Raw genomic sequence first — 27,854 nt, forward strand, 5'->3', positions numbered from 1 at the left:
GTTCCCCAGGTATTGCTCGTGGACCTGGAGCACTCCTTTGGCATTACTACTTCGTAGGAACCATCCACTTGAGCGGGAGATCTGTAAGCAGGACGGCAATCAGTTTTGGTGAGGGTCATTTCAGTCGAGGTCAGCAATTCTTGTAGAACACACTCCAGACGTGGAGTCGCTATTCGTCGACAAAGTCTTCTTGGGAGGCTTGAGATTGCCGAGGAGCAAATATCCAAGTGCTGTTTGATACGGGAGACATGTCAGCTCTGTTACATGATCAATCGCCGGCGGGCGGTTAGGGAATGAGAGTTCGTCTCCTCGCGGCTGCACAAACCCTGTACAAGATACCGAATACCACGTGGTATGTCCACTTTCACAAATGCTTCTCGACGACCTCCGGAGGCCGCCAAGAGATGTTGGGGCTAAATAATCATAGCCACCTCTCTATGTACTTACTTCGTAGTTAGGTACCTAATTCAGGGACGACGGACCCTTGAAGATCGTACCTTACTAGTTAATTGATCATAGCTTTCCTCCGTGCTATCCTACTAGCACTAGCACTTGATTCCAACGCCTCACTAGCTACTTGCGTAATCTTTCAATCGTAGGGCCCATGGGATCACCAGCCTCCAAGCACTCTAATGTCTTCCTGTCAATCTCAGCCCTTTCCTGGCAAAGCCTGAGACACTCATCTATGAGACTGACTGGGGTAGCGACAACACCATCGGCATCTCCTAGGATGATATCACCTGGCTGTATCACAATCGTGCTGCCCTCTGAGAGCTCGTCAATCTCATAAGCCACCGGCACGTTGATCTCAGAAGATCTCGTGAAGGTATTGGAGCCCAAAATACTGCAATCTCGTGCGAAGAGCCCTATTTCTAAGTCCCTATGTTCGTTGACGTCTCGGAATCGGCCGTCGATGACAACACCGGCTGCACCAAGTTTTTGGGCTCTCGTACTCATCAATCCTCCCCAACAAGCACTTGTATATCCCTTGGGTTGCGACACAAAGACCACACTACCATGCGCGATGCTGTCCGCAAAGTGTTGCTTGGGCTTCGGCGCGGACTTGTCAGCTGCATCTACCATTCGGACCGTGTGCGCTGGACCGAAGATTTTAGATTGGCCGGCTCGATATTCTGGTGAAAACATCCTCAGGCCGGTCAGGAAGCCTCCATTTGGCACCTTCAATTTGACCAGTGCATCGCCGATCTAGAACGTCAGCATCATCATCATCATCAACATCAGCATCTGTAAAACCGATTTCTGACTTACATCGCAACTGCTAAATTGCCTCAGCGCCTTTAGTGTACCTGTACTTGCCGACATCGAAACGAATGTCTACGTTTTGTCCGAAATTGACATAGAGACTCCAGCTTCAGGTAGAGCAGAAGCTCTCATGTTGTTTTCAGAAAAACAGAGACACGGGCTGCACCCGCGAGATGGATGAGTTGATTGCGGTCTGATCCGTTGGACGAGGCTCTTTACTTTAGACTCTCCTGCTTAGGGAACCCAGAATTCCGGGGTAGCGGAGCGCTCCGTTCCTTTTCTTGCTAGGTTCTTTTCGAAGACCGGAGATATCCTGCATCTTGAATTCTGCTTCCACTCAGGTTCTGACAGGATTTGCCTCAATCTGTTGTTATATGTGATTTTGCCTTTCTCGAAATGAGTATTTGGTGCAGGTCTTGGAATAAAGCTCTGGATGTTTGGATATCTTGCAATGAATCTTAGCACTCCAGATCTTTGTGGTTCACTGTCACCTCTTAGCATCTTGAACTCTCCTTCAATATTCACATTAGCTTCTTTGCACTACAATGATGATCTGGCAGAAATTAGGAAGATGTCTGGCCCGGAAACAAATCAGGGGCTTGTCGGGGGTCAGGGGGTTTGCGACAGAATTACCTCGAATTGCAATGAGTCAGCTCGAACCTGTAAGTGCATCTTCTACTCTGACACAATCATCCCTGACAGCATAGCATACGATTCTAGACTATGCAAGTCGCCTTCAGAAACTCCAACACATCACCAGGTCTCTGAACAAACCCTTGACGCTCTCGGAAAATATTCTGTTCAGCCGTCTTGACGATTCTGTAGACCCCTGCGCTATCGAAAGAGGTCAAACGATGCTCCAGCTACGTCCTGATAGAGTTGCCTGTCATGATGCCACGGCGACGATGGCACTGCTTCAATTCATCGCCGCTGGCCTCGAAAGAGTTGCGATTCCAACAACGATTCACAGCGACCATTTGATCGTGGCCAAAACAGGTGCAGAGAGCGACATAGCAAGGGCACTCACAGAACACCAAGAAGTCTACGATTTCCTTAGCAGCGCGTCCAACAAGTATGGGATAGGCTACTGGAAAGCAGGTTCCGGGATCCTGCATGTCATTTTGCTTGAGAACTATGCTTTGTGAGCACCTCCATATGCAATTTGGATCAAACTAACGAGGAACAGCCCGGGAGGATTAATGATCGGTACCGATTCACATACCCCAAATGCTGGTGGCCTAGGCATGATCGGAATCGGTGTTGGTGGATCAGACGCAGTGGACGCAATGGCTGGCATGCAATGGGAAGTTATGTGTCCTAAGATAACCGGCGTTTACCTTTCTGGTCGCCTTGGTTCGGGCTGGACATCTTCTAAAGACATTATTTGCAAACTGGCAGGCATCCTCGGCGTGGCTGGTGGGAAAGGCAAGATCATTGAATTCTTCGGACCCGGAGTCCATTCACTAAGTACCACATCGATGGCAACTGTGTGCAACATGTCAGCAGAGATTGGTTCAACTTCTTGTTTATTCCCATATACAGAAGCCATGGGGCGATATCTGAGTGCCACCAAGCGAATGGATATCGCCAAAGCCGCCCGCACTTACAGCGATGTACTTCTGACCGCCGATGTTGGCAGTGAAAAGTACTACGACGAAGTGATCCACATTGACTTGGACACTCTAGAGCCACACATCAATGGACCATTTACACCTGATCTATCACATCCTCTGTCGTCATTCGGGGCTGCTGCAGCCAAGAGCGGTTGGCCTTTGGAGCTTAGCTCGAGCATGGTGGGTAGTTGCACGAATAGCTCGTATGAGGACCTGAAGAAAGTCCAGCACCTGGTTCGACAGGCGAAAGCTGCCGGTTTATCGAGAGTCAAAGTACCCTTCCTTGTCTCCCCTGGTAGTGAGCAGATCAGAGCAACGGCACAGGCTGATGGAGTCTTTACTGAATTAGAGGATGCTGGGGCAACTATTCTGAGCAGCTCCTGTGGTCCATGCGTGGGGCAATGGGATAGAACAGATGTGCCCAAAGGCGAGAAGAATTCAGTCATCTCAAGTTACAACAGGAACTTCGCTGGCCGACATGATGGTGGGTATATTCTTCATGCTCTCAAAGATTCGACTAATGCTCCATAGGAAATCCGCAAACGCACTCATTCGTCACTTCTCCCGAGATGGCCACTGCTTTTGCCTTCGCAGGCAATCTGGCATTCAATCCCATCACTCAAGCATTACAACTTCCTGGCCGAGAATTAGAATTCCGCTTCAATCCTCCACAAGCAAACGAGCTCCCACAAGAATTTTTGCCTGGAGAAGACCGCTACCAACCGCCCACTGAGGACTACGCTTCTGCAACGGTAAAAGTTGATCCAAGATCCGACCGCCTTCAATTGATCGCCCAATTTCCACCTTGGGCCGATGAAAATGCAACAAACATGCATATCCTCATCAAAGTGAAAGGGAAATGCACGACGGACCACATATCGCCTGCCGGTCCGTGGTACAAGTATCGAGGCCACCTCGAGAACATCAGCAATAACATGCTCATTGCCGCGACCAACGAATTCGTCTCCGAGACAGGACATGCCCGGAATCCTCTCACAGGAGACATAGGCCTAGTTCCTCGGGTTGCTCAGGCGCTCAAAAATAGAAGGATAAAGTGGTGCATAATCGCTGATACCAATTATGGTGAGGGATCGTCCCGAGAGCACGCTGCCTTGGAGCCTCGATACTTGGGCGGCATCGCGGTCATTGCAAAGAGCTTTGCGCGGATCCATGAAACAAATCTCAAGAAGCAGGGTATGCTACCGTTAACCTTCAGTGACCCAGCAGACTATGATCGGATTCAGGAAGGTGACTGTATATCTCTTGAGGGCGTGCAGGATGGCCAAATGGCGCCCAGGAAGCAAGTGATAATGCGTGTGACAAGGAAAGACGGGACCGCCTGGGAAGCCAGCTTGAGTCACACGTATCACGAAAATCAGCTGCAATGGTTACGGGCTGGAAGTGCCCTGAATCACATCAGGAATGTCGCGCAGCGAGTGGCGTAAGTGCTGGTTTTGTCGGAATCTGATTTAGCATGGAGTTAGGTAGAGATCCTCGGGCTATTGAACTTGATCGCTTTCCTCACATTCAGCGTGGTGATCCGACATGATGATCTCGCGGCTATATATAGATAAAGCTCAAGCTTTGCTTACATCTATAGCATAACATAGATGGTGAGGAAATGCGAAAGCAGGATGGAGGCCTACCAAGCAAGCCAAATGTGTGAAAAGTTGACGGATCGTGGGTACGTGAAAATTTCATCTGCTAATCATATAGCCTACATGCATTGCCGGATCGATCAAAAAATCTACTGCAGCTATCTAAGACTTGTTTTACAAGACCACTCGGTGGTGCTACACGACGAGGGATTTTCGGTCATTCGTTACCAGTCATATAGCCTTGACGGGTTAACCCGCACCATCAAATCCCACTCATCATCACTCAACCACCCCCGTAACCTCCTCAGCCACGCCATATCATCGACATTGAGGTATGGCGTCTCGACCGCCGCCTCTTCAGGCGTCCTTACAATCATACGCGGCGTATGTGGCCAGTCACTGCCCCAAAGCACGCGCTCTGGATTCGCGTCGACCAGGGCGCGCACCACAGGTTCGAGATCTTGGTAGTCAGGCTTCATCTCGCTAACACGGTAAGGAGCGCTCAGTTTCACCCACAGTAGCCCATCACGAACTAGCGAGATAATGGCCGCGAAGCCTGGTTGTCGAGTGACGTCCCCATCACAGGACGGGGGTAGCATGGACCGTCCGGTAAGCAGAGCGAAGTGATCCGTCACCAGTCTGATACTGTTCCCAGCTACATGTGTCTCAATGACTGGTCGTAGATGCTGCCAGAACTCCGGATGCGTATGCGTGAAGGCCATGGTCCAGCCGGGAAATACTTTGATCCTCTCCGCGTGCCGCTGGAGTGACCGCTTTTGGAGCTCGAGGTCATGCATGGCATGGTCTTTGTATAAGTTGATTCGGATGCCCCTAACTCCAGCGGCGTGCATCTCTTGGATGGCAGAATCCGAGGTGGTTTCGGGATCAATCACCCCGATGCCCTTGGTGCTGGTGCTGCCAAGTTGTCTCAGAAAAGTGAGTAGCGGTTCGCAATCACTTCCATAGCTTAAACCGTGCGTGAGCACTGAGTGAGTAGCTCCGATGCTGGCTTTGAAGGCGAGAAACTGTGCAACAGTGGCAGCGGGAGGGGTGAGATGGCGATCAGCAGCGTAGGAGAATTGGGATGCTGGTAGCGTGAGGATGTTTCACTATTATCTGCATGGTAGATGACACTCACGATCGAAAATGTGGTGGTGGACATCCCATCCGCCATGCGGAAAGATGGGATTAACCGTCGACATGGTAAAGACAAGTCGTGTAGAGTATCAGAAAGTATGACGCCTAGAATTTCGTAGGACAGCCTATATTTGTCTAGGTCATTGCTCCTTTTCTAGCATGAAACAGTGTTATAACTCCGATGCAAGGCCGATGTTTTGGTGTATGCGGAGCAGCCCGTGGGGAAGCTCAAGGATGGAGCAAACCTTGTTTCAAAAGCCCTGGCCTCTTCTCGGAGCGCTCCGTGGAGACAGTGTGTTCCTGATGGCCATGAATGATTGCTCTAGGCGAAAGACAGAGAGATGGTTTCCTGCACTTGTTCGAAATGCTCAACATGCTCCGCAATAGCCTGTGGAGAGCAACAATTGAACACGCGATGCTCCGCCACCACCCACCCCGTGCACCTCAACAACTACAAATTGCGTCTGGAGATGGAGAATCATCATCCACGCCATATATGCGCGTGTGTAGGTCCAACCGTGTCTGCTCCCCAATGAAAGGGAGGATTTTCGTGCACTCCAAGCGGCCATCATGACAACGAGGTGGGCAGAGCCAAGTGCGTTCCAGTCGGTGCTTGCTGGCGGTGTAGCAGGAGGCGCAGAATCTCTGATAACAGTAAGAAATTCATCCTACTCTCTGCTTGCTGTAACTGATGACGAAGTACCCGACAGAGTTTGTGAAGACGAAGCAGCAGTTAGCTGCCAAACAAGGGGCACACATTTCGCCATCGCGATTGCTTATTGATGTTGTGAGACGTGAGGGATTCCGACCATTGTATACAGGAGCAGGTGCTTTCTGTTTGTCCAACACCTCCAAGTCAGCAGTGCGATTCGCAAGTTTTAATTTCGTCAGAAAACATCTACCAAAAGACTTTTCCACTGGCAAGATTTCGGCTTTGGGCAATATGTTCGCAGGCTTGTGCGCCGGGATTGCGGAGAGTGTTACCGTTCTAACACCGGGTGAGAATCTGAAGACAAAGATGATTGACAATCAAGCTGCTGGCGCTGCCTCATCCTATAACTCTAGTTGGAAGACGTTTAGAAGAATCGTGGACACAGAAGGGGTCTTTGCGCTGTACCGTGGTGTCGTGCCAGTCAGTCTAAAGCAATCTGCAAATGCCGTTGTTCGATTCACGACTTACCAGTTCCTTCTCGAACATATCATGGACTATTCCGAAAGACAAAAGACCACATTGCCGTTACTGGCACCTGCGATCGCCGGAGGATTTGCAGGAATCATAACAGTGTACTGTACGATGCCATTCGATGTTGTCAAGACCAAGATGCAAGCAATTCGAGGTAAGAGCAGCTATCGAGGCTCGTTTGACTGCTTGCAAAAAATCGTTGCTGCACATGGAATTGGGATTTTGTGGAAAGGAACGACGCCGAGACTGGTGCGTTTGAGCGTAAGTGAACCTGTGAATGCGGCGTGAGGGATGCTAAATTTGATTTAGATTTCTGGTGTGCTTTCCTTCAGTATATATGAGCAAGTCATAGCATTGACGAGCCGATCGAAGGCTGACAAGGATGAAATGCTCGGAATGCAAGGCGGAAAGATTCTGTCCTCATAGAAGCACTCAAGGCTATCAATTGATCAGGGTTGGGCAATTCGTCAGATTGCTCAGTTGCCCAAAATATCAGTGTCGCAGTAAAAATCATAAGTTGCCAAAGCGGAATTCTAATGGCAGTCCAGTATTTGCTGAATTCCATCCGTCGTCATCGACGAAGTAGTCGGAGAGAAACGCTTCGATCTCCGGGTCCAGCGTATTCTCAGGCGTGCCATCCATGTTCAACGTGTCGTACATCTGGAGGTTATGAGTGCCTTGCGCTATGGGTCCATCGCTGAAAGGGTCGTCGGGTAGGATATTAAAGTTCAAGCTCTCGTCTTCATGTATCTCAAAGGCATTGCTCTGATCGAGTCGTGCAAAATTTAAGTTTGCAGGCATTTCACTTCGATTATCTGTCTGTAAGGAAGAACCTCCTAAATCGGGTTGGAAATCTGCTTCGAAGATTTTGTTCTGCGAAAGATTATAACTCTCAAGAAGCCTGCGTTTGCTGCTTCTACCAATCTGCACATTGGTCTGACGTGATTTCTGCAAGGTTAAGTCCACCAGTCTCTCGAAGCTAGTCTTACCCCGGCGAACAGATGGCCAGAAGACGCCGCCAACAGTGAGAAGCGTTGTACATGTCTTCAATGACTTCGGTAGACGAGATGAAATCCTTGGTGCTTGAATAGAATTGGAGGTCCAAAAGGCGTAGATCAGTGTTGCGCCACAGGCAAATATACTCCTCACTGTCCTCCAATCCAGCTGTAACATCTCTAGTTCATAGAGGGAATCATAGCAAGCAAGTTGATCAGCCGCAGCATTGAAGCACAGTTCCATCTGTACTCCTGTAGGCTGTCGAAAAGTTTGAGATGGTTGAAACAACAGGACGACTGCAGCATGATAGTTTGCTTCGAGGTGTAGCTGCCATCGCCGTTTCTCAGTATCTGCAACAGGAAGTTGATTGCAGACTCCTCCAATACAGGCAGCCCACTCGGTCAATGACGTGTAAATACGTTGCTGCTGCTGATCGTAGTCCGTAGACCAGATGATGGCATTGCTCTGCAGAGGAAGATGATAAAATAGCAGTTTAATCTCGGAAATTATTGGGTCGAGTCGGAAGCGATGGAAACTGTAGGTCAAAAGGTCACTGGCCACAAGCTGTAACTCTGTTGGAAGGTTGGCTGAAGTTTGCACGGTCTGTAGCTCCTCCATAGTGGGTAGCTGTACGTCAAATGTCTCGTCTCGGATACCCAATGGACGACCTTGGATTGTAGCAACAGAACTAGGAAGGATCAACAGAAGTTGAGTCCGGGTAATGGAGAACTTACCGATCTAAGGAGTAGATGCTGTGGAACAATAGAGATCTTATTGTACTTGCGGTGCTGGAGTCTTTCGATTGTCTATGGATGCCGAGGTCGATAGACTGGGCCATGCAGACATGTGTAAGTATCCAGAGATTCAATCTCGCTGGGGCCATCAGGGAACTCATTGCCAGCAAATAGGTGGCTTGTAGACCAGCAATGGAGCTTTCCCCAAGTACTTCATCCGACACAGACATAGCGACACGATGAAATTGTGTAGGCGCAAAATCTGTCTGACCTGCACCTAATCTGGAGGACGAAGCCAGTGCGAAGATCATGAAGACGTGGAAGATAGCCATATCAATACTAATGGGAATTAGTGGGCTTTCGTTGGTCCCATTGAGCTCGCCATTGTAAGCAAAAGCAGGTGTGTCAAGAGGCCATCCGCTGGGACCGGTCATTGCCCCAGATCCAATCTCGTGACTGAGATATAGCCCTTCGAGAGCATTGAAAATTGAGCCTGGGTGGACTATGGGATGATCGGCGTGTAAATTCCGCAGATAAATATCGAATAGGTAGATTGCATCATCTCTCGTAGGAAGAGTAGAGCTCAATTTCTGATAAACGAAGGAATAGTCTTTGATCGTTGATCGCTTGCCTGAACGTGGAGTTTGTGCTATTCGCGGGGATGACGACTCTCCTGGAGGACTCTGAGATTGAAGCAAGTGGGTGAAATAAAGCCCTGATGACGAGCCCATGTAGTGTTTTTCTCGTGAATCGGAGCCCAATGTCAACATTCCCAGATCCATAGCCACTGTCTGTGCTTCAGCGTTTAAAGATTCAGTAGGGACATCATTTGACCCAATTTCTCGAGCCCGCTTCTGTCCTGCAATGCCAGAAGACATGGTAGCGTCAAGAGCTGCCCTTTGAGTATCGGCAGTGGACAAGGCCTTGGGACCCTCTGAACCAGGACCTTCATTGTCAACCTGAGGTCCTTTTGTCAGGTCCACATGCGGCAGTTGGGTTGAAATTATATTTTCCAACCACTCGATGCGTGCTCTGGATTGTCCAGCGGAGCTGCGCTCATCAGTAATCACCCACGGCGGAAGCATGGACTTTGAACTCACTTTCGCGGAACAAGGTGCTCAGTATTCCGTGCATCCACATCAATACAACTCACCTTAGCTTTAGCACAATTGGCACAGGATGGTACTTGACCATCGCACTGTGTTTGGTGAGTTACTGATTTGTTCTCGCCATTAAAACGTACCTTGATGCGCCGTGCTCTACATCGCTGACACGCCACTCTTACCTTTCGCTGCGAACCTTGCACCACACCTCTCTCTTCCATTTGTATAAAATTAACTCACAAGGGAGGCGCAGCTCTCCTGGGACTATTCTTCACTGATGCTGGAAGGACCTAAAATGGAATCCAGGGCGCGTCTGCTAGCGACGTGACGAAGCTGATTAGCACTAGTAAGATATTTGTCTTGGCGCCAGTTACCTACATCTCTGGGCAGTAACTAAGTACCTAGATACCCGCCCAGAAATAGCCCGAGAGCCCTATTCGGAGGACTGAAACCACCTATTCACTAAGTACCTAGGTAGGTGGGCACTCAGCGGGCACCCACTTAAATACCCTTTTAAATATCCAGGTAAGCTTGAGTTACAAGTACAGTTTATACATTTCTGGGAACTCACCATTGTGTGAGGCATATCAAGTCGGCTGTGGACGTGAGAAGTGCACTAACTAGTTACTTAGTCTTGAGTCCTCATCATGCAAAGCGGGACATGATCACTGATGGCCAAATCGAAAATTACCTTCACCACAACTATGTTAAGGCATACTCCTATGTCGCCCTCCGCGCAAACCAGAATCTATCATGAATAGATCGTTGCAACTGTTATTTGGGGCAGATCTCATGCCGCCATTTGCTCATGGCCTCGGCCAATCTAGGATTGTGGCTAGATGATCTTTGGGTTGTCCTCGCTAAAAACAGTGCATGATTTTTGCGATCATTCACTTGATTACGCGCAAGATTTCTCCATGCGAGGCTAGGAACTATGGCCTTGCGAGGGATATTTACGCAAGCTTCTAGAAAAAGCTCTGGCCAGCTCGGCGAGACTGCCCACATCACCCTAACTGTTGGCGCACTTTGGCGTCCGTGCACAAGGTGCTGCCCGAGCTCGTTACTATCGAACTTCCCTACTCTCGGATTCTGCTATGGTTGGTTGATGCGTCAGCTTTGAGGATAGCCGTATGAGTTAGGTTTCGATAGGCCCTTCGAGATCTGGTCAAGTCTTGTCTTTCCATGCGAGTCGAATTCAACCTAGAAGGGTGAGGCGGCAAAAACGCTAAAAGGTATCATGCTGCTTCCATTGTTAAGACTCCCAGGTGCCTCCTCTGGCTTTTGAACCTCCATATTCATCTATCAATGACTTCCCCAAAGAGAACTCGGCTGCAGGCATTCAAACATGCATTTTCGTCGCCATCAGCATTTCGTCAAGCCCTCGTCCTTTCGAGCTCGACATCCTTTTTAATCAATGAAGATTTGGCCCCCTCCCCGCCCAGCAAACAGACGTGGACAGTCTGGTCATTCTTTGCGTACTGGTGGAGCGAGTCATGGTGTGTGTCGACATGGGCGGTCGGTTCGTCCATGATCACCCTCGGCGCTTCGATCCGCGATTCCCTCATCGTTGTCTTCTTTGCCAACTTATTCTCCGCTCTCGTTATCGTGTTGAATGGACGTGCTGCAGCTCGCTATCATATCGGGTTTCCGGTAGTCGCCCGTGCCTCCTTTGGTATCTACGGTCACTATTTTGCTGTATGTCTAAGATGCATGGTCAGCATCATATGGGGCGGAGTGAATCTATATTTCCAAGGCCAATTTATCTCGATCTGCCTACGGTGTATCTTTCCTGGTTGGAACACGATGAAGAATCCGATTCCTAAGAGCCAGGAGATCACGATTCAGACTCTAATCGGATATATCCTGGCCTTTTTCACGACATTGCCATTTGTCTTCATCCACACCTCGAAGATTCAGAAACTATTCCACGTCAAATCTGTCGTAATGCCGGCAGCTGGACTAGGGATTGTCATATGGGCCATTACTACCAATGGTGGAGTGGGAAGTCAAAAGCTTGAGCAAACAGCCCCGCCGGTCTCAAGCGCAGTCTATGCTTGGGGAATGATAGCGCAGGTAAACTCCGTGCTGGGCATCAATTCTGCTTTACTCGTAACTGTTCCCGACCTGGCAAGGTACTCTAAGACCCAAAATGCTCAGGTATGGGGCCAGATACTCAGCCTTCCGCTTGGGCAGACACTCTGTGCAGCTTTTGGAATCCTCTCGACGGTGAGTTCTTGTCGATCAACAATTGCTGTTCACACTAACTTGGATATCCAAGTCTGCTGTTTTCAACCTGACTGGAAAATCCTTCTGGAATCCCTATGATTTACTTCACGGCATTCTCGATTACACATCATACTCCTCTGGTGCTCGAGCAGGGATTTTCTTCGCATCTTTTTCCTTCGCTTTCGCTACTCTAGGGACTTCAATCGCTTGCAATTTCATTCCTCTCGCGGCTGATGTGACAGCATTGTTGCCGAAATACATCAACATAATCCGAGCCCAGCTCTTATGCTTAATCGTTGCATTCTCAATTGTCCCTTGGTAAGTATCCTCTGTCGAGCACTATCTCCGAAGAAACGGCCCTAACACAATTGAAATATTTGAAACAGGCGCATAATCGGCTCGTCAGCCAGTGGTTTTCTGAACTTTCTCGATGGGTACTGCATCTTCCAGGGTCCCATAGTCTCCATAATGCTGGTAGACTACTTCCTCATCCGCCGAGGCAACCTCCTCGTCAATCCCGGATCTGCCAGCAGTGCCACACACGGCGACCATCACATTGCTGCTTCTCCCGATAGCCTAGGTGACAGCTTGGCTAGCAGAGAGGAAGACGGCCTTTACACTGCCTCCGCACATGGTCGATACTTCTACCTTTTTGGATTCAACATTCGAGCATTTCTAGCATTCATTGCCGGCTTTCTCATTCCACTACCAGGTTTCATACAGAGTTTCAACCCCACCCATGATAATAAATTGGACGTCGCGTCAAAGCTGGTTACGTTAGGTTGGCTATTGAGCTTTTTCATTGCCGGTATGGTGTACTGGATCGAATGCTTCATATTCCCTGTGCCCGGAAATGACGGCGATCATGGTTTCGAGACCGCACGGATATATACAGAGGAGTGGAAAGCTGAGAGGGTGCCACACACGTGTATTGATGATGCGGAAGTACTTCAGGTGGCTGAAGAAGGAAAGATTGAGAAACATGTGCAGCAAGTCCAGGTGACGATTAGTAGCTGACCCGGAAACAACCGCTCTCCGACACCGAATGTTCTGATTACTACAGCCTTGTTGGCCGCAAGTGAGCTTCAATTGGATGGTTCAAGGTCTCGGATTTCCCTACATGACGTTGCCTGTTCTTTTCTCTACGTGAAACCTCCCCCAAAAGAGAATTATCCGGTCGGATGGTACGTCAGTCCGGAAATCCACATTTCCACTTTATCCATGGTGGAGAAGTGAAGACTGTTTGCTAGCAGGGTTATTCTGCAATTTTACGAGGCTCCGCAAGGCTATAGAGACGGAAAGACGTCGTCCAACAAGCCTCAGTGTCGCCTTCGGCGACAAATTCTCATTTGGGGATTGTTGCTGTCCTTTACTTCTCGCGTGCGCTAAAACACATCGATATTTTGGCCACTTGGGATGGCTTGATGCTTGACGTGATTGCTCCTCTGTGATCACCCCAATTAAGGGCCAAACCTTTGCCATAGTTTCCACAAGCTGCAGTAAAGGCGGAGGTGAGTCACACGTGAACTCGGGTTACTCTTACATGTTTTCTGAACGCCAAAACACTAAAGATTACTCCTAACGATTGTATCTGCGGGCCATCCACCCGTGAGATGATGACCTGTAGTGACACCCTGGCACTGCCATGAGATAAGTCATGAGATACACCAATGCTACCAGTATACGCACCGAACATAGCTCCAAGTTTCATCATTCTCGGTATTGAACCCTATCATTACTCGATAACCGTGCAAAATCCACAATCTGCGTGTGTTCCAATCATGTCGACCTCTCGCGCAACTCCTTTGCATACTTGATTATCTCTCGATTGCTGAACACTTTCTGCTCGTTCCCCGTAATCGCCAAATCTACAATTGTAGCTCCGAGGTCGCTGATACCAACAGACAGAGAATCACCAGTGACACAGCGGAAGAGACTCCCGCTTACAGTCTTCGGCGCCACACCCGCCGGCTTGACCAGGTAAACCGCATACTCGTCTGGAGAGGCTCCATCGGCAGTCGCCAGGACTGTGGCCTCTGCTAAGCCTCTGATGCGTCGGCCATTGGCAAAGTACCACAGTGAGCGTTCTTGCTCGCCTTCTTTCGGAGGCGGTTCGGTGAATGCGCCGCTAAGCTGTACAAAGCGAAATGGGGTTGAGCTGGGCGGTCTTTGATTCTTGATGATGTTGATGAATGCTAATGGGAATTCGACATCGATTGTCTTGTCGCCGTTGTAGGTTCCGAGACACCAGATGGCGGCGTCCGCCGTCTTGACCTCATTTATGGTGGATTCATCGTAGGAGGTGAAGTCCTTGAGGATCAGAACCTTCGCTTTCGAGTTGGTGGCCCACGTTCCGGGGTCTCGCCGGGCAAGGATGATGACGGATGTGATGGAGCGGTGGTTGAGGCACTGTGAGAGAACTTCACCACCGATGTATCCTGTGCCGCCGGAGACAACGACTTTCATCTTGAAGTCTGGCGACAGCGGGTATGAGGACAGCGTCGATGAAGCTGAAGATTGACTTTTTGACTTCCTACAACGGAAGCTTAATCCAATCTTGATCCTCAGCTCAACTCTGCGACCATATGCGTGTTGCAATCCCTCATGTTTATATACCAATCGTCCTGGGCTTCTCAGGCAGCCTCTTCCGATGCTTATATTCTTCCCCGTCCACTCACACAAAGTAATTGATTGGCCGCCTGAGGAAGAAGAGCGAACCATCCAATGATTGTGAGCTAGCTAAAATCTTCGGATGAAACTATTCCCGCCACCATTGGCTTCGTCCGCTCCAGAAGTCGGCACCGGCTCATCTAGTCACGTGGTGTGCAGCACAATCAATTGTTTTCAGGCCGTCCGAGAGTTATGTAACAAGACCTAGAGGTGGGAATCTCTGCTTGGCCGCCTTTCGGTAACTTTGGTAGCCGGGAGGATCCAGAGGCCAGTGTGCTAAGCAGGTCATTGGCAGGTGCCAAGGATGACCAGTCTACCCCTGTCAATAGGGCTTCTTCCGGTTCCGGACGGTCGAAGTACTGCCAATGTTGTTGATGTCGTTGGTGCCCCTTCTGAATGTTGCCGTTGGAAATTGTCTTATATGGGGATTTGAATCACATTACTAAGATCAGATATTGGGCTTCCAAGTTATTTCATTAGACTAGAACTGAATTCTAGCCATCAACGACCACGAAAGACCATATATCTCCTCCTCAACTTGGCGGTGTCAAGTCTCCTCGATGCACCACAATAAATATTAACACAGGTAGAGCGTGTATCGACAAACAAATCATTAGATATTGTGGGGGAACTGTTCAACCACCATCTCATCCTCCTTGGGACGGTGATAGATATTGGCAATCTCTTCGCCGTCCCATTTCGCTCGATACTCGGACTGGACTATTCGGCGCGAAGGTGCCGAGTTGACATAGTCTTGGATGCCCCTTACAGGGAAGAAACGGTGAAGAGCAACAAAGGCCAAGGCTGAAATGGCTGTTCCCACCAAGAAGCTGATATAGTACAGGTGAGTCCACCCGATGGGTGCCTTGATACCGGGGCTCACGGCTGCGACAAATCCTGGCATTGATGGCCAAACACCCAATACCCACTGTGCAAGAATCATGTTAGTTACTGATCAGCTGCAGAGATTTGTGGAATTGATCTTGAGGTGTAAAACTTACCGCCAGTGGTGCACGCCAGTTGATACCCCAAGTGTACCAATAAATGCTATTCTTGTCTCCGTAGAACAGATCATCCACCTTTATCTTCTGTTTGTTAACGACATAGTACGAAGAAATCATCAATCCGATCATCGGGCCCAAAAATACCGAGTAGCTCGACAGTACATTGAGGAAAGTCGAGGCCGTGGCCAACAACTGCCAAGGATTAACAACCACGGATAAAGCTGCTGTGATATAGGCGCCTCTTCGAATGTTGATAAAAGTCGGAAAAGTTGCGGCAAGGTCGAAACCACCAGACAGGGCATTTCCAGGGACATTGATACCCCATTGGGAAATGATCATGGCAACACCTGCAAAAAACCCAGCAGCTCGGGACCGAGAACCGCCCGCATGCATCATAGCAATCATGAGATCCGGCAAGCTCCAGATGGGTGCACCATATCGTCGCTGAGTAGCTGCAGTAACCAGAATTCCGATCACCGAACTGATGATAGAGTACGGAGCCGCAGCAGCAATTTGACCGTACCATGCATATCGTGGGCGTTCTGCGAATCGAGCATAATCGGCTTGATTCAAGATACCCGCTGCAATGCCACCGATTGCGCTGATGATTGCATAACAGATTGTCCAGCCTTTTGAGAAATCCTGTAGGGCTGGTTTACTTGATATGATCTCCCCAAATCCTTCCATCGTTGCGAGTGCCCAAACGAGCACCACAAAGAAGTAGACGAAAATACTGGCGACGCCAAAGACCAGGAGTGGTTTCAGCTTATGAGGACGAATCCAGATCAGTGGAAGAGACAGGACGCAAAATATGATATACGTCATAAAAGTGGCCGTGGTCAAGCCCGAGGCGTGAATGTGGTTGGGGATGCGTTCCTCAAGATTAGGCCATATCGCTTCGAGGCAAACATAGACGCATCGACCGCCAATCCAGGACTGAACGGCATACCACACCAAGGATAGAAGGATTCTGTTATAGATGACAAAAGAGCTCCCGTAGAGACCCCAGACATATCGGTTGAGCACAGGAAATCCGATGTGATAGTATGCGCCAGGTAACGAGTTGAAGACGACAAAAGTTGTAGAGATGATCGCTCCCACGATGATGGAAATAATGGCTTGCCACCATGTCAGACCCAATGCAATCATGGAACTCCCAACCATATATGTCGAGATGTTGGTGTTGGTTAGAACCCCTCGGTTTTGTTAGTGGCGTAAAGCGGAAAGCAGAAGGAATGGATTGCTTACAAAGATTGTGGAAGGTCCAAAAGTTCCATGTCCTACGTTCTTTCTCGATGGGTTTAATGTCGTTGTTGATCCATCGATCAGGAACAATACCGCCCTCATGAGGGACTTCAAGTTTTTTGATCAAAGCTCTCAGCGACATCTTGATCACTGCTTGATGAATGCGAGCCGTTCTTCAGGGCATGGATGAAGAAAGATGGAAAGATTCCTCGATGAATTCGATGAGGAACCATCAGAGATAAGAACTTCCCGTTCCCACTCGGTCTGGAGTCTGCGTATAGTGATTCGCAAGTGGTAACAGTAGTGGCCAGCCAACAACATGCACCTAGGCGTGTGTCAGTTAGCCTGCAGACATGGGGGTGAGTGGATTGCTGGCCAGGCAAGAAAGGCCCAATAATGCAGGGCTCGTTAGGTGCTCGTTAGGCTGGGATCGCTGTCCTTCCGGTTCCCCAAAAGGAATTTACCGCTTATGAATCCACCCCCAAGTCTCGGCAACAGGAATGATTTCCAATTATTGGCAAGCTTGGTCGATGGACATCTCTTCACAGGGCCATCGCTAAGCAAAGAGATACGAGGTATAGGTCTAAGAGCAACGGCTGGCATTGTCTTCTTCCATTGCACGATACACCCTTCTCAGATTGATTTTCGCCAGGCTGCGAGTCGACCTTGCAAGGTGGTGTGTTGAAGTCTCGCCTAGGCTCATCGGACGCAACCCTGTGCTTCCTGGACCCCTGAGACTTTGAGATTTCCAATTTGCAGAAGGCACTCTTCAACAAGCCAGCACCCTGGTCGTCCGCGTTGTTTACTGATTCGCGTTATGCACGCCACTGCTAGCTAAGAGAGTCATGACTCTGGTGAGCACAGAATATATTATCCTCTGAAGTCTGGGCATGATCAAGCAACAAAAAGAAGTAATTGCGCCGTCATTGACTGACTCCCTGACACGCTTGAGTTCTCTTCGAGGAGATGTCTACTTAGATCGCAATCGAGCACCTAACCGAATATACTCAGTCCTTTCCCATTTGACGAGAATCTACTTTAATATGTATCGGTCCCTGTCTTTCTTTCTGCACGTGCAATCAGGGAACCAAAACGGCATCCACATTGAGCAATGCCCCATAGACGTTATCTTGCGAGGAACGGTCAGATCTTCAGTCACGTATACATGATATCCTAACATCTAGATTCTGGGGAGGTCAAGCCTCGCGGTTAGGGATAATCATCATCAAAAGTACGCTCGGAATAAGTGCTAAGCATCCGCGAGCTTAGTCCCCGTACTCATAAATCGGACTGAGTAAATGTCGTAACCAAGCCATCAAGCTCTCGAAGGCTACCTAATCGGTATGCTAACAAGCTGCGGAGGACAGAGAAGGCATATTCGACACAGAGTTCTTCCCACTGTTCTGTGGCGCACCTCCTTCACACGGCAGATGGATGGCTCCCTACTTCCGGAGGCTGTTTCTATCCAGATAAACTAGTCTCCACAAAGCTGCCTAGGGAAACATGCGTAAGGTCTCCGGAAGCTACAATGTATGTCGCATGTGGATTGATTTGCTCACGGAGAGAATGAGGGATACATGGCCGACTTGGATGAGGGCCCGCCTGCCAAGGCGAGAACCTTCCCAATTTGTTGCAGCATGAATAATACCCCAAATTGTGCTTGACTCGGTTTCGCGCTGGAGGAACCAAGATTACTATCACATAAGACGTCCTTCGATTCGGCCAAAATAACAGACGTATCTGGATTGTGCACACCACCTGTTTATATCATGTCGTGCTGGATACGCAACCCCAAGGATACCACCAACTAGCCGGGGTGATAAGTCCATTTGCGCTGGGTGAAATACCATGCCATCTCGTGAGAGATCAAGCGAACTTGCCTACATTGACAACTGCAGATGCGACCTGCTGGGGTTAACCCTATCACACATCGATATGAATGCAGCGTTAGTCGAGCATGATGCACGAAGACTGAATGGTCGTGAATGGTTCAGAACGCGTGTCAGTAATGCGGCCTCTTTACCTAAACAGAACGTTACATTAATCGTGGTCTAATTGCATCTGAATGGATGTCTACCTAGGTAGGTCGTCTAACGATGCTGCCGCTACTATGATCTAGGCCACCCCCTTTTCATTGAACTTCGATTACATCCTTACATATCATCGAGGCTTAATGTTGTACCTCGGAGATGGTTTTCGAAATCCACTGCCGTAAAACATTATAAAACATCTTAGCGAGTATATGGACTCACGTGATGCATCTACCAGCGCGGTCGTCAAGGTAGGCAGGGAGTTGTCATTATGGGTACAATTGGTCTAATCCCCTTGACTCTACATCATAAAGAACTACACCAGCAGTTGTGCCCTCCGCTGGCTGGGCGTTCACCCCACTAATTGCACGGCTACAAATTCTGAGATGATAACAAGATCAATGTTTGCCTCCTTGACCAACTCCTCCGGCCAATGACGGACAGATGAACAAATCAAGTCTTGCGGACTCCGCTACCCCAAAGCACCTGCGTCTCCGTGATCGGCATGCCAGCCGGCCGAGCATGCAGCGGACATCAAAAGGGATGCAGTCCCGCCATCTGGAGTTCTTCCGACTGGCTCGGAGTGACGAAGACTCGAGGGGCGTGCTCGGGGCGATCTCGTTCGGGAGAATTTCGTCGATCCTGACATTGAAAGCTAACGTGGTTGGAGGGGTAGAAGGTAGCGGCTTGTGTCAAGTACAATTCAATTGTGCTCTGCGAGTGAGAAAGCTGGAGGGTGAGGTATTCAGGTTTGGTCCCGTGAGAGTTGATTGATCAAGCACTTTAACATTGTATTAAATGCGATGCTTGAAATGAAGGATATCACCCGAGCTCAAGCGCCTATCACCGCTAGTGTTTGAGTGCTACTAGTTCTTGGTACAGGAAATTGTGTAAAATAGGTGTAACTAGTCATTTGCATGACATTATGAGGCTGATCTAGCTATTCAAGGGGATGGTCATCATCGCAACGCTTGGATTTCCGGGGGAAGTGAGAACGTTAAGTAAACCAGTACTTTTCCCATTTCATCACCAATCAGTCTCGGACTCATGAACATAGATGCAGATAAGCATCATCCATCTGCCGTCATCTGTTTCTCCACTTGGCATTCACATCAAGTCAGAAGAAAGAAAGAAAAATTCATACAGCCAGCCCAGTCGTAACGGTGACCACCCGACACCTTCTCATCAGAGGTAGTATAAAAGAACAAAAAGAAAAATTTCACTAAAGCCATTATACGTCCTGTCGTCCCGGCACGATAACTGCCCTCTCTGGGCTCGCAGACTCACTAACAGGACGTTTCTCCTCAGACTTGGACTTTGTGAAACTCCTTGCCATGGTGAAGAAACCCTGGCGTAAGCCGAGTGCGGAGCGTGCATGTCTGCGAGCCTTCATACCCTCGGTTTCCTCCGCCTGGAACCAGCCCATGGAGCGCTTGACGAGCTTCCAGAGCTCCATACCAGACACGAAGACGAAAACGCAGATGATGGCGGGGGCCCATTCCCAAGAGATCCCTTTGTGTTTGAAGACCGAGGTGTTTAAACCCGGGATATAGACGGCGGGGAAGACGCTGAGTGCACCAATAACGACGGACCAGAAGAGGAATTGGTTCTCCCAGATATCAGCGAAGAAGGGGAAGGCACGCGTATCGTGTGGATTAATCTTGAACATGCTGCGGCGCATAGCTTTGAATTCCCAGGCGGAAATGAGGATCAACCAGGTCAATTCGGCAAAGACAGCGGCTCGTGCACGGAACACCACATCGCAGCTTTCACTGTAGTGGTGGTTGCAGTCGACGCCAAGACCGTCTTGGCCAGGGCCGTAGACGATGAAAATGAAGGTCATCAGGCAGCAGGTTCCTTGGATAGTGCCGTAAACCAGCATGTCGGTGATCAACTCCCATGTGAAGACACCCTTTTTGTTGTCGTGAGGCGGACGCTCCATAACATCTGGTGCGGCCTTCTCGCGACCAAGACCAAATGCTGGGAAGGAGGATGTAAGCATATTGATCCACAGGATTTGAAGAGGCGATAGGGGGAAGACAGAAAATCCAGAGGCATCTTGGAAGCCTAGACCGCAGATCAGGAGGATGACTTCGCCGACATTGGACGTGAGAAGGTGGAGGACGAAGCGTTGAATATTGTCAAACATACGTCGACCTTCTTCAACTGCATTGACAATGCTGGCGAAGTTGTCGTCAGTCAAAACGATGTCAGAAGCGGATTTGGCGACGTCAGAACCATTGAGACCCATGGCGATACCGACATCAGCGAGCTTGAGGGATGGAGAATCGTTAACACCGTCGCCTGTCATCGCAGCATACTTATTGCGACGATGTAAAGCTTCAATCATACGGACCTTGGTTTCCGGAGCGCAACGTGCAACAACCAGCGGGAGAGTTGGCAGAGCATCGATCTCAGCATCTGTCATCTTGTCGAATTCAGTGGCCGTCTTAACAATGGCTGCTGCCACATCAGGAGCCAGGGTACCCATATTCTTGGGAATGATTCCGACCTCTTTGGCAATTGCGGCAGCTGTTGATGGATGATCACCTGTCAACATAGAGACGGTAATTCCTGCATTGGTACAAGCTTGTACGGCTCCCTTGGTCTCCAAGCGAGGTGGGTCGTAGAGCCCGGCAAGACCAAGCAGACAAAGATCCTTTTCAACTTCTCCTCGATCTATTTCTGAGTGCTCTGCAATATCCATAGAGGTGAATTTTCGTGCAATGGCAAGGACACGAAGACCTTGCTCAGCGAGAAAGTTCATCTGCTCGAGAATACTTTCCTTGTACTCTGGTGTGATCTCCTTCTCGTTGTCTCCGGTACCTGCCGTAGTGCAAAGGTCGATAATGCGCTCAACAGCTCCTTTGGTGAATACTATGGAACGTTCCTCCTCTGGGCTCTTGTAGACAACTGACATACGTTTGATGGAACTGTCGAATGGGAATTCCATCTTCTGGGACCAGCCCTTTTCCTCAAGGGCTTTCTTTCCATAATCGAACCGATGAGAGAAGACTTGGAGGGCAATCTCTGTAGGATCTCCAGAAGTCTTCCACTTTTCTTGTCCCTCCTCGGTGACTTTGCGAACCGTAGCAAGGTTACAGAGAGCAGCTGATTCGAGGAAGGCCTGTAGCTCTGGGGTGACCGTTGGGTTCTCCTTGACATCGGTTTCCACAGGAGCAGATTTTTCGTTGTCCTTTTGAAATTTGCCGTTGGGAACGTCGAATGCAACATTGGCCACACTTCGCTTTTGATCAAGGGCCTCTTCTCGAGCGAGTCTTGCAGCTTCGGCTTCCTTGCGCGACATGGGTGCTTTGCCAAATGTGATTGTACCTTCGGTGGGATCAGAAGCGTTGTTTGAGTTCTCTACGCTGTAGATACCAACTCCCGGGATCCACGCCTTGCGAGTGACCATTTTGCCTTGTGTCAATGTACCTGTCTTGTCAGAACAGATATTTGTCACACCTCCTAGAGCTTCGAGCGCACTGAGCTGTCGAACGACGACCTTGCGCTTCCGCATTTGAGTCATGCCGACGACCATGGTGATGGTAAGAACGGCGATCAAAGATTCGGGGATGATGGCGATGCCGGTAGAGATTGCGTAAATGGCGACTTCGTTGGTGACATTGAAACGGTTGACGCCGAACACAATGATGGCAAGGAGTAACGCACAACCAAACAAGGCATATGCGAGTTTGCTAAGCTTGATTTGCAGCGGGGTGCCGCCCGTCAGACCGAGGAATTTCAGAATGCCATCGTAGGTGCGTAGCGCACCTCCTTTGACGGGTTGCATAGGACCATGTTTCTTCCTTGACATTGATCGATTGGGCTTGCGGCGTTTCTTTTGCATCGACGCAGCGATTCCACCAATGGCTGTAGACATTCCGGTGTAGACGACAATGCCTCGACCACGGCCTTTGGTAACGGTTGAAGATGAATAGCAGATATTTAGACGATCGCCGAGGCCTGCGTCTTCTTTGGCTCCGTGTTTCGTCTCGAAGTCAATTTCTTTGGCGACAGGTAGGGCCTCACCGGTGAGGATGGCCTCATCACATTCCAAATTCATTACCTCAAAGAGACGAATATCGGCTGGTACAGTGTCACCCATTTTGATGGAAACAATGTCGCCAGGGACAACTTCACCAGAGGCAATCGTCATTTCGTTGCCATCGCGCACAACATTGGCGGATGGTGATGAGAGTGACCGGAGGGCATCCATTTTCTTCTCGGCTTGGAACTCCTGATAGAAACCAATGGAGACATTGAGGACGATGACGCCAGTAATGACGGCGCCCTCAATGAAATCTTCGACACCGTAAGCCAAGGCCATTGCCAAAACCAATACCTTTAACCCTGTTAGCAGAACGACATCCAGCAGAGAGGGAATCACTCACCAGTATCATGGCATTTGATATTTGCTTGCCGAGAATTGAGTACCACGAGACTCCTCCATCTCCCTGAAGACTGTTGGGACCATATTTCTGCTGTTTCTCCTGTACTTGGGCACTTTTCAAGCCCGAGTCAAGGTTCGTTTGAGCCTCATTTACTGTCTCGTCAACTGAGAGTAGAAAGGGCTGTTTGGTGTAGTTTTGATCGGCTCTTGTTTCCTTGCCCATTTTGGGTAGGGGTATCTGATGTGACTCAACCTATGTGTATGCGTTGGTTGGTGAAAGACAAGTGAGACTGTCAAGAGTAAATCGTATGAGGTTGTAGATTTACTTGATGGAAATCTACGAAAGAGGTAATGACCAAAGTAGCAAGTTGTTCTTGGTATGATTAAAAGATCCAGGTGGATCTATCATGGGTCGATGGTATTCATTATATAGACTGAAGGAACTCACATCGGTACTCACAGACTCTGTCACATCCACTACAACCAAGACTTCGGCTTGTCACATCCTGGTACACCAAGACATCTCAGGCGGCGATATCAGCTTTGAGTCTTGGCATGGGGCACCAGTACGTGCCACTTTGGGCTTCCGATATGATGGCATCCGTGGGCGGAACTCGGGTCTTCCAGACAATTGGTGCGTCCAAAGCTTGCCTAAGAATGGTCTACGATAGAGCTAGGGAGTGCGCCAGAGGCATGAATCCAAGAAATGCCAGGAAATCAAGGTTGCAATAGAGATACCTAGCAGTCTTGGGCATATCGGAGCCATGAGGAGGGGGTGGATTGAGAGTCTTTGGGTCGATGACCTGGAGGAAAGGGCGATGCGAAGTCTTTGCCCAGCCTTGGCATGCTCCTGCCAAGGGTTCCGCGCTTTGACGCCAAGGAAAGAACCAATTTTTTGCAGCGTGGTTGGTCTTTCCTTCCTGTGTCTTTTAGCCGAAGCGTCCACCTTCCGTCCATTTTGCCACTTCTCCATCCTCCGTTGACGGAAACTCGTCATCTCCTGCGACGGAGTACAGCTCAATCTTCTCGAAGAATCTACCACTTATCGGACAATGATGCGATGAACTCCGTGGAGACTTGGCGCAGGCCAAAAGTGGCACGTGGCGACTCAGCCTGACACCTGATCTTGAAGCCTTGAAGTCTGCCATACCTTTTTGCCCGACTCAGCCTCTGCGATCGTCGTTTACCGTCCAACCAAGCTCCTTCAAGCCTTTCTATGTGATCACAGCTTCAATGTACTTTCAGCGGCCCTTGCAAATCACCTTGCGTGCAGGCAAAACCTCCATACTACCGGTCCTACTTTCTCCACGGATAGCAACTCAAGCACCGCACAGACTGCGTAGCATATCTTCACAGCAAGGCAGATCTCACGCCACCTCTTCACATGCCACGTCCTCACCGGCATCGTCTTCCGTCTCCTCGGCCGAAGTCAACCACTTTTCTCAGCTCGCTTCAACATGGTGGGATCCTCATGGACCATCAAGACTTCTACACCTCATGAACCCACTCCGACATGACTTTATCAAAGCATGCCTACGTTCCTCCGAGACTCATCCGCCGCCAACTCTCTCATATCTTGATATAGGCTGTGGTGGTGGAATATTCGCATCTTCTGCTGCACGTCTTCCAAACACCTCGAAGGTCACAGCAATCGATCCCACCGAACTAGTTATCGAGGTTGCCAAATCCCAACAACGTTCCGATCCTGGAATTTCACAACCGAAGTTGAACTATCTCAATTGTGCTATTGAAGATGTACCCGTTCCACAATCCGAATCTGAGAAAGTCGATGTTATCTCTGTGTTTGAAGTCCTAGAGCATATTGATGATCCCACTGCGTTCCTTGACCTGGCGGCACCTCACTTGAAGAAGGGCGGTTGGATTGTAGGGTCGACTATCTCACGGTCTCCATTGGCATACTTGACCACAAAACTTATTGCAGAAGCTCCCTTGATTGGCGTTGTACCTGCCGGTACTCACGACTGGAATAAATACATCAATCCCTCGGAACTACAAAGATATTTCACTTTGAAAGAGCCAGGCACCTGGGGCAGCTTCAAAACTCAAGGAGTGATATATGTCCCAGCTTTAGGATGGAAACTTGTCAAGAACAGTGAAACTTATGGAAATTACTTCTTCGGTATCCAGAAGCTATGAGATGACCTTCATATGACTGGAAAACAAAACTACTGATCCAGGAGTATACAACCTCCCCGAGGCACAATTAAGAAATCACCTATCCATCTAGAATCGATGGACTCATGGATATGACTGGAATTTTGCTCCAAGAGCGACCACCAAACGAGCTGCGTCTGGAATAAGACGGAGTGAATGTGCGCGTTTCAGAAGAGTACCATCATCCGGCAACGCCGAGGTTTGCACGGTGTAGGTCGTTCGACCGACTCATCTCGTTATGCTGACGAAATATACCTAATATTGGTCATTGTGGCCCTCGAAAGGTCTACTCTATGCCAGCTGTAAAAATTCACTGTCACGCAGCGACAAGCAACCCTCCCTCGACAGTACTGTATCAACAGGATTCAATGAGTTGTAGAATAACAGTATGTAAAATTATTGATATAATATAGATACCTGACACATCTGGTGTCCATTTAGTGAGGCTGGAAGTTTTTTAAGTTCCTCTGAAGTCGTATAAAATCACTTTAATTGTACTATTTGCTCTTTTGCCCTCGTGAACTCCCAATTCAACTTACAGTGCGTCTTAGCAACCTAACCTACTTCACACGTACTCGCTACGGTATCCACCCACAAATGGCTTCCAGCAACATTGATGGGGTCAATAATGGGCAAGACTCCGCAGGGAGTTTTGTTCGCCCTGCATTAGGATCGCCGGAGAACTGCCGCAACGGCATGGGTGAGCTGGGTGCCTTAATGAGTAATTCAACCCACAAATTCGAAATGCTGGCTTACAATCCTCCTCGAATTATCTCCCGAGTATTCAAGTACCTAGGTAGGTACCTATGCAATAACGCCCAGAAGAACCAATCGCACCCTTCTGAAAATCCCATCTTTGAAAGAAGACCACTTTCTCCTCTTCTTCACCATAGAAGCCCATTTACGCGGCAGTGGCAAACTAACAACAGGAGCGAACATGTGGCTGGTTCTTCTGATCATCTTTATCACCGTCACCCAGCTGAGCGTGTATCTCTGGCTTGCGAATCGGGCCATCAGCGTCGCGCCGGTTGAAGCTACACGGTTGGCTCAAAAGCCATGGACGGACGAGCAGCTTCAAGCCGTGTACCGCAAGTACCAGACCTCTCCGACAGATGTTACGCCATACTTGTTTGGAAAGAAGGATCGTCGATATGTCGTCGTCGGCGGGTCTGGTAAGTCAGCTATTCAACGACAAGCCACTCTAGTTAGATTCATGCTTTTGTTCGGTGGTTACCTTACTTTTTGTCCTCTCGGCTGACGCATATCTTTTCCCCATCTACAGGACTCGTGGGAGGCTGGATCGTGCAACACCTATTGATGCGAGGCGAGAGCGCCCAAGCGATCAGGATCGTCGACCTCAGCCCCCCGACGAGGAAAGAAGTCACGGAGAACAAGGACATCGGGTTCATCGTCACCGACATCACAGATGCAGACGCCGTCGCAAAAGCCTTTGAAGCACCATGGCCGCAACCCGTGAAGTCGCTACCATTGACGGTATTTCACTGCGCGGCGTTCATCAGCCCTCGCGACCGCCACCCGATTTTCCTGCCCAAGTATCAGAAAATCAATGTCCAGGGGACCGAGAACGTACTGAAGGCAGCCCAGAAAGCGGGCGCAACGTGCTTCATCTCGACGTCCTCGGCGTCCGTCGGGCTCAAAACCCCCAACTACTTCGGCCTACCGGGGCAGAACCCCGTCGCGACCGGGACATGGCAACTAAGTCCCAACGCGGAGCCCTCACCGCAAGCCCTCGCCGCCAAAACCTACACCGCCAGCGGCTACGGATCATGCTACGCCTGGACGAAACTGCAAGCAGAGCGAATCGTGCGCGCGGCACACGACCCAAGCACGGGATTCCTGACAGGGGCGATCCGACCGGGCCACGCGATCTACGGCCACGGGGTGCAGAACCCGTCGAGCGTGACGTGGGACTACCTGCGACGCGGGGGGTCGCCGACATGGCTGAGCCACTGCGTGGCGAACTTCGTGAGCGCGCAGAACGTGTCGATCGGACACCTGGCGTACGAGAACACGCTGCTCACACACCCGGAGCGCGGCGGCCAGGGCTTCTGCGTCACCGACCCCAACCCGCCCATCCGCTACCAGGACCTGTACAATGCGCTGACGCTGCTCGCGCACCCGTCCACCCCGGTCGCCTTCCCCTACGTCCCGCACATGCCGCTGCTCCTGCTGTCGTATCTCGTTGAGGCGTACAACGTGCTGCAGACGCGGTTCCTGTCCGGCGTGTTGCCCGCGCTGGGCAACGGGGATTTTTCCTTCGTCCAGCCCGCCGTCTCAAGTCTGTGTGTCATGCATATCGTGTATACCGACACCAAGGCCCAGGAACATATCGGGTATCGTGCGCCGATCTCGACGCTCGAGGGCTTCATGCTTGCGCTGCTGGATTGGAATCAGAGGGCTGAGGAGAAGGGACAGTTGAGGGCTCAGGGTGCCAAGTAGGAATGTACGTAGCAAATTGGTCTC

General features: G+C 49.8%; 11 protein-coding genes across 11 annotated transcripts; 5 read left to right on the plus strand and 6 right to left on the minus strand.

Moving 5' to 3' along the window:
* Positions 1-573: 573 nt before the first annotated feature.
* LTR84_010955 (uncharacterized protein) lies at positions 574-1,323 on the minus strand (the record flags this gene model as incomplete). The annotated part of the gene is made up of 2 exons (XM_064854488.1): positions 574-1,206; positions 1,270-1,323. 2 exons carry the CDS (start codon positions 1,321-1,323, stop codon positions 574-576), a joined length of 687 nt encoding a protein of 228 aa, XP_064709214.1.
* A 584-nt stretch (positions 1,324-1,907) lies between these two features.
* LTR84_010956 (uncharacterized protein) lies at positions 1,908-4,321 on the plus strand (the record flags this gene model as incomplete). The annotated part of the gene is made up of 4 exons (XM_064854489.1): positions 1,908-1,925; positions 1,971-2,404; positions 2,450-3,360; positions 3,408-4,321. 4 exons carry the CDS (start codon positions 1,908-1,910, stop codon positions 4,319-4,321), a joined length of 2,277 nt encoding a protein of 758 aa, XP_064709215.1.
* Positions 4,322-4,698: 377 nt separating this feature from the next.
* LTR84_010957 (uncharacterized protein) lies at positions 4,699-5,676 on the minus strand (the record flags this gene model as incomplete). The annotated part of the gene is made up of 2 exons (XM_064854490.1): positions 4,699-5,561; positions 5,613-5,676. 2 exons carry the CDS (start codon positions 5,674-5,676, stop codon positions 4,699-4,701), a joined length of 927 nt encoding a protein of 308 aa, XP_064709216.1.
* Positions 5,677-6,181: 505 nt separating this feature from the next.
* On the plus strand, positions 6,182-7,220 carry LTR84_010958 (uncharacterized protein; the record flags this gene model as incomplete). Its single annotated transcript, XM_064854491.1, has 3 exons — positions 6,182-6,265; positions 6,312-7,055; positions 7,104-7,220. 3 exons carry the CDS (start codon positions 6,182-6,184, stop codon positions 7,218-7,220), a joined length of 945 nt encoding a protein of 314 aa, XP_064709217.1.
* An 84-nt stretch (positions 7,221-7,304) lies between these two features.
* LTR84_010959 (uncharacterized protein) lies at positions 7,305-9,718 on the minus strand (the record flags this gene model as incomplete). Its single annotated transcript, XM_064854492.1, has 3 exons — positions 7,305-8,478; positions 8,525-9,574; positions 9,678-9,718. 3 exons carry the CDS (start codon positions 9,716-9,718, stop codon positions 7,305-7,307), a joined length of 2,265 nt encoding a protein of 754 aa, XP_064709218.1.
* A 1,214-nt stretch (positions 9,719-10,932) lies between these two features.
* On the plus strand, positions 10,933-12,870 carry LTR84_010960 (uncharacterized protein; the record flags this gene model as incomplete). The annotated part of the gene is made up of 3 exons (XM_064854493.1): positions 10,933-11,853; positions 11,906-12,171; positions 12,240-12,870. The coding sequence occupies 3 exons, from the start codon at positions 10,933-10,935 to the stop codon at positions 12,868-12,870; spliced, it is 1,818 nt and encodes a 605-aa protein (XP_064709219.1).
* Positions 12,871-13,632: 762 nt separating this feature from the next.
* On the minus strand, positions 13,633-14,319 carry LTR84_010961 (uncharacterized protein; the record flags this gene model as incomplete). Its single annotated transcript, XM_064854494.1, has 1 exon — positions 13,633-14,319. One exon carries the CDS (start codon positions 14,317-14,319, stop codon positions 13,633-13,635), a length of 687 nt encoding a protein of 228 aa, XP_064709220.1.
* An 817-nt stretch (positions 14,320-15,136) lies between these two features.
* Positions 15,137-16,914, minus strand: LTR84_010962 (uncharacterized protein; the record flags this gene model as incomplete). The annotated part of the gene is made up of 3 exons (XM_064854495.1): positions 15,137-15,451; positions 15,525-16,723; positions 16,776-16,914. 3 exons carry the CDS (start codon positions 16,912-16,914, stop codon positions 15,137-15,139), a joined length of 1,653 nt encoding a protein of 550 aa, XP_064709221.1.
* Positions 16,915-20,033: 3,119 nt separating this feature from the next.
* On the minus strand, positions 20,034-23,418 carry LTR84_010963 (uncharacterized protein; the record flags this gene model as incomplete). The annotated part of the gene is made up of 2 exons (XM_064854496.1): positions 20,034-23,147; positions 23,197-23,418. The coding sequence occupies 2 exons, from the start codon at positions 23,416-23,418 to the stop codon at positions 20,034-20,036; spliced, it is 3,336 nt and encodes a 1,111-aa protein (XP_064709222.1).
* Positions 23,419-24,692: 1,274 nt separating this feature from the next.
* LTR84_010964 (uncharacterized protein) lies at positions 24,693-25,352 on the plus strand (the record flags this gene model as incomplete). Its single annotated transcript, XM_064854497.1, has 1 exon — positions 24,693-25,352. One exon carries the CDS (start codon positions 24,693-24,695, stop codon positions 25,350-25,352), a length of 660 nt encoding a protein of 219 aa, XP_064709223.1.
* A 615-nt stretch (positions 25,353-25,967) lies between these two features.
* LTR84_010965 (uncharacterized protein) lies at positions 25,968-27,830 on the plus strand (the record flags this gene model as incomplete). The annotated part of the gene is made up of 3 exons (XM_064854498.1): positions 25,968-26,166; positions 26,264-26,542; positions 26,653-27,830. The coding sequence occupies 3 exons, from the start codon at positions 25,968-25,970 to the stop codon at positions 27,828-27,830; spliced, it is 1,656 nt and encodes a 551-aa protein (XP_064709224.1).
* Positions 27,831-27,854: the final 24 nt, after the last annotated feature.

The sequence above is a fragment of the Exophiala bonariae genome (genome assembly GCF_035927105.1).
Source record: "Exophiala bonariae strain CCFEE 5792 chromosome Unknown scaffold_5, whole genome shotgun sequence".
NCBI lineage: Eukaryota > Fungi > Ascomycota > Eurotiomycetes > Chaetothyriales > Herpotrichiellaceae > Exophiala > Exophiala bonariae.